This window comes from Sorex fumeus, unplaced genomic scaffold, assembly GCF_029834395.1.
Source record: "Sorex fumeus unplaced genomic scaffold, SorFum_2.1 ptg000122l, whole genome shotgun sequence".
Taxonomy (NCBI): Eukaryota; Metazoa; Chordata; class Mammalia; order Eulipotyphla; family Soricidae; genus Sorex; species Sorex fumeus.
The window spans coordinates 13,749,537-13,763,529 of record NW_026606179.1 but is presented as its reverse complement, the minus strand read 5'-3'; the positions used below and the strand labels follow the sequence as shown (position 1 = coordinate 13,763,529).

General features: G+C 55.4%; 1 protein-coding gene across 1 annotated transcript; it reads right to left on the bottom strand.

The window, feature by feature from the left end:
* Positions 1-2,201: 2,201 nt before the first annotated feature.
* On the bottom strand, positions 2,202-13,887 carry RSPH6A (radial spoke head 6 homolog A). The gene is made up of 6 exons (XM_056135594.1): positions 13,232-13,887; positions 9,782-10,010; positions 7,201-7,965; positions 6,399-6,543; positions 5,525-5,642; positions 2,202-2,439 (listed from the first exon to the last, which is right to left on the bottom strand). Exons 1-6 carry the CDS (start codon positions 13,885-13,887, stop codon positions 2,202-2,204), a joined length of 2,151 nt encoding a protein of 716 aa, XP_055991569.1.
* Positions 13,888-13,993: the final 106 nt, after the last annotated feature.

Sequence of the window (13,993 nt, the reverse complement as noted above, 5' to 3'; positions counted from 1 at the left end):
ATGGAAAACCAGCAGGACTGTACTACTATACAAGAAAGGAGACATCCACGACATTGGCAACTATCGCCCAATCTGCCTATTGTCTATCATCTACAAACTATTCACTCGAGTCATCCTGAATAGGATTAGCAGAACACTAGATGAAGGACAACCATGTGAACAAGCTGGATTCCGAAAAGGATTCAGTACCATCGACCATATCCACACAATAACCAAGCTCATTGAGGTATCTCGGGAGTTCAAGATGCCGCTCTGTCTAACGTTCATTGATTTAAAGAAGGCCTTTGATTCTGTTAAGACGGAAGCGGTCATGGAAGCCCTAGCCTATCAGGGCGTACAAACTCAATACATCAGGATCCTTCGTGAGCTCTATTGCGGATTCACTACCAAGATCTCACCATTCTACAAAGAAGTAATCATCCATATCAAGAGAGGGGTTCGGCAGGGTGATACCATTTCACCAAAACTCTTCAGTGCCACCCTCGAGAACATCATGCGACGACTGGAATGGGAAAACATGGGAGTGAAGATAGATGGTCGGCAACTACACCACCTCCGCTTTGCTGATGACATCGTTCTAATAACACCAAACATCAACCAAGCGGCACAAATGCTGAACGACTTTGACCGTGAATGTGGAAAGGTCGGACTACAGCTGAATCTTACGAAGACAATGTTTATGAGAAACAGCCTTGTTCCTGATGCTCCATTCGCTCTCAACGGAACCACCATCTCCGAATGCAACAGTTATATATACCTAGGTCGAGAAATCAACATGATGAATGACCTGGCACCTGAGTTGCGCAGGAGGAAGAGAGCGGCTTGGAATGCCTTCAAGAGCATTGAAGAAATAACTAAGAGGACAAAGAACCTCCAGCTACGAGCACATCTCTTTGATTCCACTATTCTTCCTGCATTAACATATGCCTCAGAGACCTGGACCCTACGAAAACAGGATGAGAACGCTATTCGGGTCTCTCAAAGAAGAATCGAAAGAACTATGCTTGGAATATCACGATTCACTCAAATGAGAGATAGAATCCGGAGTTCTGATCTGCGTCAACGCTCAAGAATCAGGGACACTGTCTCATTTGCCAAGACATCAAAAATCAGATGGGCTGGACACGTAATGAGGTTTACAGACAATCGCTGGACTAGAGCCATTACTGATTGGATTCCACGAGACATCAAAAGATCACGTGGACGCCCACCTATAAGATGGTCAAACTTCTTCGTCAAGACCCTAAATGATCGGTTTGAGGCTCTACATGTTCCTAAAACGAACAGATACCATTGGGCTACGCTAGCACGCAACCGGGATGAATGGAGACATTACTGGCACCCGCTCGAATAAATTGATGAATAACGGGGATTAAGTGATTAAGTGATTAAGTGATAAGTGATCTCATAAGGGCCCCTCAGCCCACCAGAAGTGATTCTTAAATGCAGAGACAATAACAACTCCAAACACCACCAGGTGGCTCCAAAAACCAAAAATTAATTAATCAATTAAAAAGCAAGGAAGAGGGGCTGGAGTGATAGAACAGTGGGTAGGGCATTTGCCTTGCATACGGCCGACCTGGGTTCAATTCCCAGCATCCCATATGGTCCCCTGAGCACCACCAGGAGTAATTCCTGAGTGCAAAGCCAGGAGTAACCCCTGTGCATCACTGGAAGTGACCCCCCCCCAAAAAAAAGCAAGGAAGAGGGGCCAGAGTAATCATATAATGGGTAAGGCACTTGCCTTGCACGTGGGTTCCATCTTCACCATCCCATATGCTCCCCCTCAGTCCACCAGGAGTGATTCCTAAGTGCAAAGCCAGGAATAACCCCTGTGCATCACCGGAAGTGACCCCCCCCAAAAAAAAAGCAAGGAAGAGGGGCCAGAGTAATCATATAACGGGTAAGGCACTTGCCTTGCACGTGGGTTCCATCTTCACCATCCCATATGCTCCCCCTCAGTCCACCAGGAGTGATTCCTAAGTGCAAAGCCAGGAACACCACAAAACCAAAACAAAATAGGAAGGAAGAAAGTGAGTGACTTAAAGGACAAGGAATAACTGGCCAAAAGGCTCTGGGAACATTTTATTCTGAACAGCTGCTTCCTCTGTGGCCCCTGGCCTCAGGGGCAGGAACCCACAAGCAGACACCCAAGGTCCCAACAATAATTCTGGGGTAAGGGGCCAAGGGGGCCACAAGCCTCAGTCATCAGGTTCCTCATCCTCTTCATCTTCCTCATCCTCCTCCTCTTCCTCTGCTGCAGCTAAGGCCTGTTCCTGTGCAGCCCTAAGAGCCTGCTCTTCCTCCACCGTGGGATCACTCATCTCCAGGGTGTCGGCGCCGGTGGGGTACTCCTGCTGAATGGGCGGCGGCAGCAGCGGGTTGAAGTTTTCAGGACTGTACTTGTGGCCCCAGCCAATGTAAATGTTCTCAAACTTCCTGCAAGAGGCAGGAAATATCGGAAAACCCAGCCGTGGTGGGAACCAGAGGGGTCTACAAAGTTGGGGTGGGGAGAGTGTGCCCCCCATTTCTCCGTTCAGTTATTCAACCAAGTACCAGGCAGTGTGGACAATTCTGATTAGCTACTGAGCACTTGCAACACAGTGAATGTGACCCCAAACTTGCAGAAATTGGGGGATTACTCCTGTCTTGGTGCTCACCAGGGATTCCTGGTGGTGCTTCTGGAACCATATGCCACTCCAGAGATGGAACTAGAGCCAGCCACATGTGAAGCCGGTATTTGGAGCCCTGTATCATTTCCCCAGATCCCCAGAATACAGGGAGCTCGTAAGCTTGTCTGCTTGCTTTGGCGTGGCTTCTTCTCTTCTCTATCCTTGCAGGTAGGGGTGTGTGTGTGGTGGTGGGGGGAGTGGGTGTCCCGGTAAGGTGTGTTAAGGGGAAAACAGAGACTAAAATCTGAACCAGATCCATGTCCCTCACAGAAAGAGCCCATCTTGGGGGTCTGAGAAACCACTGAGATGCAAAATTTCAGGCCCAGTGGGAAAGGCCCCGCCCCTGAAACAAAGTCCTGAAAAGAATATCGAAAGAAGATCAGCAACTGCCCCCAAATTTCCCCTTGACACCTTAGTAAGGAACTGGTGGCAGAGAGGAGTTTGGAGAAAGTGCATGTGAACTAGGACAGAGGAAACATATGCTGCCGGCACACATGTCACTGGTGCCCCCACATGCAGTACCCTTCCACATGCCCCCACAAAACTATCCCTTTGCAGCTTGTACTTTCTTACTTGAATGTGGGTCTGTGGACTAGCTCTCTCCTTTCTGGAGAAGTCCATGTTCTCTCCTGAGCTCAACTCTTAACTCATCTCCCTCCCGTCTCTGTTTATTTCACAATAAATGTCATAGACACTTCAATGTCTCCTCCTAAAATCCCTGCTGGAAGGGAAAGATGAATCCAGTAGGAACAACATCTCTTTCCTGCAAACAGCAATACCTGGCTCAAGCCTGAGTCCACAGCTCCCTGAAAAACGTGAGAAGCAGGAATAGCCTCCCGTGCTGGGCAGTACAGGTGGACATAGGCACAGCTTGACTGCTGCCTTGTGGGGCTGTTAGGACATAAGCGTCCATGCCCACCCTGTTGGGGCTCACAGTAGACTTTACTAGGCCTAAATCTCCCAGGCGCTTCCCCGTGACAGAGGTGGGAGAGAAAAGGAATAGATTCCCTTCTTACTCTCTGCTCCATTGCAAAAGTCACCCCAGGGGGGCTGGAGCGATAGCACAGGGGGTAGGGCATTTGCCTTGCATGCAGCCGGCCCGGGTTCAATTCCCAACATCCCATATGGTCCCCTGAGCACTGCCAGGGGTAATTCCTGCACTCAGAGCCAGGAGTAATCCCTGTGCATTGCTAGATGTGACCCAAAAAGCAAAAAAGTCACCCAAGAGCCAGCAACTCTGGACCTAAGGGTCTAGAGCTCTGCACACAACTGCCACATTCAAATCTTTTGCAATGTGAATAATGGTTGAATGGTAGAAGAGATGAAGGATGAGGTGGTGGGGGTGGCTAGAGGGGTGGGGGAGGGGAGAAGATGGAAGGGGCCCCCCAAAATTGTACTTCTTGCATTTTTTTGTTTGGGGGCCACACCCAATAGCGGTGGTCCAAGCTAACTCCTGGCTCTGAGCTCAAGGATCACTCCTGGCAAAGCTAGGGGGACCCTATGGGGAGCTGGAGATTAAACTTGATTTGGTCATGGGCACTGTAAGTGCTATTGTATCTGCCTGCTGTAATATCTCTCTGGCCTCCCAAGGTTTTATTTATTTTGCTTTCAGAGGGATGCTGGCAAATTAGGGGGTGGCCTGTGCAAGGGGGTGAGTTGAAAAAAACAAGGATGTTTCCCTTCAGCTATTGGGGGAGCAAAAAAATAAGAAGTTAAATGCCAAAAAGGTGGCTAAATTATCTAGATGACATGAATTCCCCCTGCCACGCCACCGTGAAAGACAGTAGCAGACAACATAGGGCCGTTGTCAACGAATTGAATTAAAAAAAAAAAAATCAAACTATCAAAGCACAATGCTGCCATCTGGTGGACAGAACTGGTAAATGAGGCCGTGCCTGAACAAGGCAACACACAGCGCCCTCTGGTGGCTAAGCGGCTTCAAGGGTGGGATGCTGGAGTGACATCTGGCTGCCAAATCTTTTTGTTTGGACCACACACGGAGGTGCTCTGGGGCTACTGCCAACTCTGTGCTTACAAATCCAGCCTCCCATATGCAACGCCCGGGCCCAGACCTCTCCCGCGCAATCTTTCAGGAGTGACTGGTGGGGAAGATTCTGCCTCAGAATGTTCAAATCAGAAGACCCGGAGCGGGAGGGGGGTGGGTAGGGGGGGGCTGGAGCGTAGCACAGCGGGTACGATGTTTGTCTTGCACGTGGCCGACCAGGGTTCAATTCCCAGCATCTCATATGGTCCCCTGAACACTGCCGGGAGTAATTCCTGAGTGCAGAGCCAGGAGTAACCCCTGAGCATCACTGGGTATAACCGAAAAAAAAAAACAAAACACTGTCCTCCTGTTGTTCATCAGTTTACTCGAGCGGGCCCAGTAACGTCTCCATCGTGAGACTTCTTGTTACTGTGTTTGGCATATTGAATACTCTCAGTAGCTTGCCAGGCTCTCCAAGAGGGGCGGAGGAATTGAACCTGGCTCGGCTGGGGCTGGCTGTGCACAAGGCAAATGCCCTACTGCTGTGCTATCGCTCCAGTCCAACCCCCCCCAAAAAAAAGAAGACCTGGGGGGAGGCATCCCTCCCCAAAACAAGTCTATCCCTGTCAGAGTTGGCCCCAAAGGGATGACCAGCTGCCTGAGCTATACAGACGAAATGCCTGGGCTAGGGGTCAGAGCCAGGGCCAGATCCTACGCAAGCTGTGTAACCTGGGCCAGTTCCTTAACCTCTCTGATTGTCCCCTCACACTGTTGCCTCCCACTTTGGGTCTTCTGGATGCTGAGTTTTCCATCTGGGAGAGAAAGTTCAAGGCATCCATCAACAGGGAGGGCCCAGGAAGAGACCTACTTGCCGATGGCGTAGGCATAGGCTCCTGGCCAGAGGTTGGAGCGCACGACAGCCAAGGAGTACTGGGGACAGAGGTTGCAGGACAGCCGGGCGGTCCAGGGTGACATGTGCATGATTTCTGTAGGGAAACCAGGGGGACCAGGGCAGTGAGAGGCCCAGCCCAACAGCGGGGAGGAGAGCAAAGGAGGCGGGAAACAAAGGCAGGGCAGGAAGAAAATGAGGGAGATTTAGCCTGGACTTGGAGCCCCACTGCTGAACCCTGGGGCTTGGGACTGCACCCTCACTGTGTGACCCTAGAGGATCGCCTCACATGATCTCAGTGACCACACCCAGGATGTGGGGGTCCCCTCGCAGGACGGCAGGGAGCCCTGGGAGCCCTCCAGCGTGGAGAGGACAGCTGCTGAGATTCTCCTGCCACAACAGCATCGGCCTGGACCAAGGAGAGAGGGCTGGCACATGCCTACTCTCTTCCTTTCTTCCAGTAGGCCAGACCCAACTTTCAGGAAAGGATGGGTGCTGCTTGTGGTTTTGAATGCCTCTGAAGGTGCAGAGACAAGGGTTCACCCTGCCTCCTGCAAACAAAGCCTGAGCTTAGCCCTTAGCCCACATCCTCAGTACTCTAGTTCTCCAGTTCAAGTCTTCCCAATGTCCTTCTGCACCCTAAGTCCATTTGGAACTCAGATGCCCATCCCCCCACCCCACCTCTTGGTTCCCTGGGGCTCAAGAGGAGGAGTTTCTCCATAGCCGCTGGGGGGAGGCCCGAGGAGTACCCATGGGGTGCACTGGTGCTGTGGGAGGTACCCCACAGTCTAGCTGCCCCTCCCTGGCCCCCAGCCCCCCCTACGAGGCTGGCAATGTGAAGCGGGGGCATTACCAGCGTCCTCCGAGAGCGGGGTCAGCAGTGGGGGTCCCACCTCCTGCTCCACCTCCTCCAGGGCCTCATCCGCCTTCTCCTCCTCCTCCCCCAGCTCTTCCTCCTCCTCCGTCTTCTGCAAAGGGTTCACCCAGGAGCAGCGGCCCTGATGGGGGATGAGTCAGTCGTCATCCCCTGAGGGAAACAGCATCCTGCCCCCCACTCCAAGCCAAGGGGCAGGGGAGGACCACAACTGGATGGATGCTCAGGGGCCTAAAGCTGCCCCCTGCTGGCTGAGGGCTCTCCTGCACCATCTCCTTTGTGTGTGTGTGTGTGTGTGTGTGTGTGTGTGTGTGTGTGTCTTTTTGGGTCACACTTGGTGACGCACAAGGGTTGCTCCCGGCTCTGCACTCAGGAATTACTCCTGGCAGTGCTCAGGGGACCATATGGGATGCTGGGAATCGAACCCGGGTCAGCCACATGCAAGGCAAACGCCCTACCCGCTGTGCTATCCCTCCAGCCCCCATCTCCTTTGTTTTTATGGGTTTTTTTGGGGGGGTCACGCCATGCGATGCTCAGGGGTCACTCCTGGCTCTGCACACAGGAATCACTTCTGGTGATGCTCAGGGAACCCTATGGAATGCCAGGGATCGAACCCAGGTCTGCCACGTGCAAGGCAAACGCCCTCCCCACTATACTATACTGCTCCCATACTGCTCCCAGGTACATTTTCTCCAATAGGTGCCCAGAATCAGCCCTTCCCAGGAGCCCCGCGCGAGGGGTGCTTGCCCGGCGACCTCCTCCTCACCCTAACCAGCCTCACCTGCGGCAGAATGTGCTGTGCGTGGTGGACCCAGTTGGCCATGGAGTCCACCATCTCCAGGACAGGGATGCCCTCGAAGTCGGGGTTCTCCTCGAACGAGTCGCGGCCGCCGCCGCCCTCCTCCTCCTCGTCGCCCTCCTCCTCGCCGAACTGGTAGAAGCCGAGCGGGCTGATGAGCGTGGCGGCCGAGATGCGGGCGATCTGCGCACGCAGGTAGTTGGCCTCGTTGCCCGGGAAGGGCGGGTAGCTGATGACCGGCGCGTCCAGGTGGCCGGTGAAGAACTTCTTGATCTTGCGCGCCTGCACGATCTGCAGCGGCGTGACGTGGGGCAGCCGCGTCCAGGGCCGGCCCGGCTCGTTGCACACGAAGTACAGGTATTTGTTGGCGCCGCTGCGGCTCTCCTCGCGCGGGACCACCGGCGGCGGCTTCCACGTGGACTTGGGGAGGACGTCGGGGACCTTGTCCTCGTCCTCCTCGCCCTCGTCCTCGTCGTGGCCCTCGGCCACCTCGCCGCCCTCCTGCGTCTCCTCCACCTCCTCCTCCACCTCCTCGTCCTCGCCCTCCCGGAATTCCACCTCGGCCACCAGGTAACTGCGGCGCAGCCCCAGGATCTTGCCCCAGAAGCGGCACGTGTGCACCGGCTGCTGCTCCACCAGCTGCTTCAGCGCGAGGAAGATGCGGAAGTTCTCGTCCGAGCTCAGCCCCACGCCCGCCTGCTCGAAGTAGAAGGCCGTCTCCATGATGTTGGGCACCGCCGTGTCCCCCTGCAGACGCGGGGCGCAGGGCGTCAGGCCTTTCCTCAAGGGGGCTTGCGCCCCACCCCGTGCTGCTCAGAGGGGTTCTGTGCTCACTACTGAGTGACCTCTGGCCAGGCCCGGGGACCAAATGCCATGCCAGGGACCAAACAAGGGTTGGCTGGGGCCGGCTCCAGCCGGGAGGGCGTTTGCCTTGCACACAGTCAATGCGGTTTGATCCCCAAAATCCTATATGGTCCCTGAGCACTGCAAGTAGTGGTTGGTTCTGAGTGCAGAGCCAAGAGTAACCCCTGAGCATCACACACACACACACACACACACACACACACACATACACACAGCCAAAAAACAAACAAACAAAACAGGTTGGCTGTGTGCAAGGCAAATCTTGGTCTTTTTTATTTTTGGTTTTGTTTCTAGGCCACCTCCACGCCCAGCTATGCACAAGGGCTCACTCCTGGCTCTGCACTCAGTGATCACTCCTGGAGGGGCTCCGGGGACCATCTGAGGTACCCAGGATGGAACCCAGGCTAGCCGCATGCAAGGCAAGTGCCCTCCCCACTGCCCTGTACTCTGGGTCCAGTCCCCCCCCCCACTTTCTCTCTCCCTTCCTTTCTTCCTTTCAAACCAGGCTTAGTTGCATGTAAGACAACTTTTTTTTTTCCGGGTGGGGGACTTTTTGGGCCACATCTGGTGATGCTCAGGAGTTATTCCTCCTGGCTTTACACTCAAGAATTACTCCTGGCAGTGCTCAGGGATGGGATGATGCCAGGGATCTAACCCAGGTCAGCCTCATGCAAGGCAAGTGTTCTACTAGCTGTACTATTGCTCCAGCCCAAAGCAATGTTCTTAATTCCTCTACTCTCTCTCCAGCTGTTGGATGAAATCCCTTTTTGGGGGAGGAGCAGGGTTTTGGGCCACATCTGGTGGTGCTTAGAAATCACTCCTGGCAGTGCTCAGAGCAAGATATGTGGTGTTGGGGGTTGTCCGTCCTGCAGGATAAACACCTTACTCCCTGTACCATGTCTCTGGCTCCTGGGTAGAATTTCTGTGTTTTGCTTTGGGGCCACAGCTAGCGGTACTCAGGGTCTATTCCTGGCTCTAAGACTCAGAAATTATTCCTGGTGGGCTCTGAGAACCATATGGAAACCATACGGGGATCACACCTAGTTTAGCTGCGTGCAAGGCAAGTGCCCTATCCGATGTTATCACTTCACAGATAGGATTTCTTGGGATTTTTGATTGTTGGGGGAGGGAGCACACTTGGCAGTGCTCAGGGCTGACTCCAGGCTCCCGGTCAGGAATCATTACTGTTGGGAGACCATATGGGATGCGAGGGGTTGAACACAGGTCGGCTGCATGCAAGGCAAACATCCTCCCCGCTGTACCATTGCTCGGCCCGAGGATGGAATATGAACTGCCCGGCGGGTCAGATCCTGCTTGCTTTTTTTTTTCCCCTCTTTTTGGGTCACACCGGGCGATGCACGAGGGCTGCTCCTGACTCTGCACTCAGGAATTACTCCTGGCAGTGCTCGGGGGACCATATGGGATACTGGGAATCGAACCCAGGTTGGCCGCATGCGAGGCAAACGCTCTACCCACTGTGCTATTGCTCCAGCCTCAGAGCTTGCTTGCTTTTGGATCCTTTGCTCCTTCCCATGGCTTCCCGGGGGCCTCAGCAAGCCCAGTTCCTGTGCCTGGCATCGGAGGCCCTCAGTGACTTCCTCAGGTCCCTCCTCCCAGCACCCACCTCCACACACACACACACACACACACACACTGCTGGGGTCTCCAGCTCCCCTCCGCCCTGCCTTCCCCCACTCACCACCTCCTCCTCCATCTCCTGCTCGCCCTCGCCCTGGCGCAGGAACAGCGCCTTCTGCTTCTCAGCCATCTCGTAGGTGGGCAGCATCTCAGGCTCATCCCGCAGCGTGTCCAGCTTGGGGTGGAACCACTCCGTCCGGGCGGTGTGGTTCAGCCACTCCAGGATGGACAGGGGGTTCTGCGGCCGCTCGTTCAGTATCTTGGTCAGGACGTTCACCAGGTGCTCGTACCTGCCGCCAGCATTTGTGGTGTGAGGGGGGACAGCAGGCGCTCAGCTCAACACGCCTCTGTGGGGGGTGTGAGGTGCTAAGCGGGCCCCAGCGGACAGGGTAGGACAGAGAGCACTTCCTTGGTGGAGGGGTAACATTTTGGGGGCGTTGTTTTGGGGTCACACCCAGCAGTGCTTAGAGGTTACTTCTGGCAGTGCTCAGGGAACTAGATGGGATGATGAGACTCGAACCTGGGTCGGCCATATGTGGAGCAAAAGCTATAGGTGCTGTACAATGGCTCCTGCCTTCAGGGGTAACATTTTTGTTATTTTGGGCCACACTCGGCAGTGCTCCAGGATCACACCTAGCAGGCTCAGTGGACCATACAGGACGTTGGGGATCAAACCTGGGTCAGCCACATCCAAGGCCAGGTCTCCACCTGCTTCATAATCACTCAGGCCCCTGGTGAGGGCAATGTTCTGCTGAGTGGGGGCAGCAAAGCACACAACTGTGGGGATGATCATTTCTTTTGCAATTTGGTTTTTGGGCCACACCTGGAGGTGCTCAGGGCTTACTCCTGGCTCTATGCTCAGGGACCACTCCTGAAGGTACCGGGGGGACCGTATATGTGGGGACTGAGCTTGGGTCAGCTACGTGCAAGGCAAGAGTCTTCCTTGATGTATTCTCTCTGGTCACAATTTTTTTTGGCATCATAGGGTGGGGTATTGGGGGGTTGGGGCCACATTCTGGGGTGCCAGGAGACCCTCCCTGGGGATCAAAACCTGGGTTGGCTTTATGCAAGGACCAGAGTCCTATACTATTTCTCCTTTTTTTTTTGAGGGGGCTGTGGTTTGGGGCCACACTCGGTAGGGTTTGGGGTTTACTCCTGGCTCTGTACTCTGAGATCACTCGGGGCAGGGCTTAAGGGACCCTGGAGAGTGCTGGGGCCGCAATGATCCAGGTTAACCACATGCAAGGTGGTGGTGCTGGGGGGCCATAACAGATGTCGGGGATCAGACCTGAGTCAGCTGAGTGCCAGACAAACACCCTGCCCACTGTACTCTCTCCTCAGCCCCGACATTCAGGATCTGAATAAAGTGAGCAGCAGAGAGAACGATGGGCACACGGGCCTGAGCCAGTGTACGTCTAGCAGAATCTCGGTGCCCAAGAATAACAACTCCATGGGGACCTTAGAAGTATGAGTCTGAAACCCTAAGTGGGCATGTGGAGATGTCTAGAATGGATGAACCCGTGGCTGAACTGGGCTGAAGGGAATGAGGCCAATGAGGAATGGGGAAACATAATTCTTCTTGGTCACATGTTTGTCCAGAGGGTGTGGTTTGGGTCACACCTGGTGGTCAGTCTCATGGGGCTCAGGGTGGGGGGACTATGGAATGCTGGGGTTGAACTCAGGCTGGCCACATGCAGGGCACAAGTGTCTCCACTGTCTGTTCCATCTCTCTGGCCCCATGTTCAAACTTTGGAGTCGGGTGGCACACCCAGGTGCTCAGGGCTTCCTCCCAGCTCTGTGTTCAGGGATCCCTTCTGGTGGGGCTCAGGGGACCCTATGGGGTGCCAGGGATTGAACTTGGGTTGGCCGTGTGCAAGGCAAGGGCCCTCTCAGTTGTATTATGGCCCCAGCCCTGGGATCATTTGTTTCTGAGGGTCATGCAGAGTTGAGGTCGGGCCCATTTCGGGGGCAAGTGGGGACTGTGCCTGGCCTCCTGCATCTGAAGCACTTTGAGCTATGCAGCCCCATTGATTTGTTTTTTTTGGCCACAGCCAACGATGCTCAGAGTTTCCTCCTGGCACAGTTTGAGGGGACCACATGTGATGCCAGGGATTGAACCCGGGTTGGCCAGGTGCAAGGCTAAGCGCCTCTCTGGCCGTGCTAACGCTCTGGCACCTGTCATAAAATGGTTTTGCTTGGCGGAAATAGGATAGGGTTAGGGTCCTGGGCTTTGAAGCTGCAGGTGTGCATGGTATTTGGAGCCTCTGAGGGCTGGAAAAGACCAGGGGTTCATTTTAAGGAATCTTAAAGCCTGAAGTAGGAGCTGTTGAGAAGGTCTGGAGTGGCAGAGGTGGAATAGCTCGGGCCAGAAAGGCTGTGAAAAAGGACTGTGGGAGCTCAGTGGATGGACTGAGCATTGGCCTCGTGTGCAGGAGTCTGGATTTGATCCAAAGCCTGGTACCCTCGGCACCCCCAAGAGCACCCTGAAACGCCAGGCAGGAAGCACCACTGGAGGTGGTTCCCAAACAAAAAGGCTGCTGTGCAAAGTATGAACCTTCTTCCCAAGGGCACTGGCAAGCTTTGGTAGGGGAGTGGGTGCACATGGGACCCTGGGTCTCATCCCCACGTTGCAGGGTCCTCAGAGACCCTAGTGTTGCTGGGAAGTTCCTCAAAGACCAAGATCTCCTGTGACCAGCTCCCTGCCCAGCCCTGTTTCTCCAAAGCAGCAAGCCTCAGCCCCCTCAATGATGGGTCCTAAGCCTCTGAACCTACCCTCCCCCTACCCCCCCCCCCCCCCCCCCCCCCCCCGTCTGTCATCAAAGGCCGCCTTCTCAGGGAGGTCTTCCTGCTCTGAGGGATTTACTTACTTTTTTGCTTATTGGGTCACACCTGGTGATGCTCAGCAGTTACTCCTGGCTCTGCACTCCTAACCGAGCTCAGGGTACCATATGGGATGCCAGGGATTGAACCGGGGCTGGCAGTGTGCAAGGCAAATGCTCTCCCCGCTCTATCCTCTCTGGCTCTTTATGCTTTTAAGGTCTGTACCTAACAGAGGAGGGAGACATTCCTGCTAGGGCCCATCTGGTAGTGGGGACTGTACTCTGGTCTCCTGCATCTGAAGTCCTTTGAGCTCTCTGCGGTCTCACTAATTTTTGGTATTTTGGGCCACACCTGATGGTGCTCAAAGATCACTCTTGGCGGGGCTTGGGGGACTAGATGGGGTGTCAGGGATGCAAGGCAAGTCGAGTGCAAGGCAAACGCCCTTCCCGCTGTCCTATCACTCCAGCCCCTGCAGTCCCATTCATTTTGTATTTTATATAGGTGTGTGTATGGTGGTGGTGGGGTGGGGATTTGGGGACATACTCAGGGACACCCAGGGGCTACTCCCAGCTCTGTGCTCAGGGACCAGTCCCTGTGGTGCTGGGAAGTAACCTTGGTGTTCTGCGTGCCGGCGGGCTCCTTCTGGAAGCCCCTGCCTGCGCCCTGCCCCTCCCCACATGACCCCTCTCACAGGCTGATGTCGCCATTGATGCTCGTCTGCAACAGGTAGGCCTTAGCGTTCTGAATGGCCAGTTCCCGTGGCTGTGGCTCGGGCACCTCGGGCCCGAAGGGCATGAAGCCCGCCTCCGAGGGTGAGAAATGCAGGGTAGGGTCGTCCCTCAGGTAGGGCCCGTGCTGCGCATCCTCGCTGTACTGCAGCTCATCAGTCTGGTACAGGCCGCCCAGCTGGCTGAGCAGCTCGGAGGTGGGCGGCTGGTAGGCGGCCTCCAGCTGCTGGTACAGCCGCTCGTCCTGCTGCAACCGCTGCAGCATGAAGCTGTGGCTGTCCTCCTCATCGTCCTCGCCCAGCTCGTCCAGGAAGGCTTGCTGGGACTGGGGGTGATAGAGGGTGCTGATGCTCGGGTACTCGGCGCCCCCCATCCCGGGTGCCGGCATCTGGAACACCGGGAGGCCCCCCGCGTCGGGGACCAAGCCTCCCCCGGGGGCCCAGGTCTGGAAGGCGTCCAGACCTCCCTGGGGGCTGCCGGGGGGCTGCGAGATATCCGGGACCCCCGGGAGCTCCTGTGTGGACAGGGCCGGCGCTAGGCCGGCGCGCTGCTCCGTGGGCTGGGACACCCTCTGGCCCAAGAAGTCCTGCGGATCAGGGTCTGGTGGGGGATCGGCCATGGTTCAAGGGGGGAGTTGGACTCCGCAATGTCTCTGCGGGAGGCGGGCTGCCCGGGCGGTTTCTAAGGGCGGAGGGGGCGGGGCCGCAAGGGACGAGGCTCGAGCA

Bases quoted from the DNA above. Each gene is read 5' to 3' on its own strand.
- RSPH6A (XM_056135594.1), bottom strand. From the start codon at position 13,887: ATGGCCGATCCCCCACCAGACCCTGATCCGCAGGACTTCTTGGGCCAG. The intron at 10,011-13,231 runs GTGAGAGGGGTC...TGCTGGCGGCAG, and splicing joins ATCAATGGCGACATCAGCCT to GTACGAGCACCTGGTGAACG. The intron at 7,966-9,781 runs GTGAGTGGGGGA...CCGCGTCTGCAG, and splicing joins AGGAGATGGAGGAGGAGGTG to GGGGACACGGCGGTGCCCAA.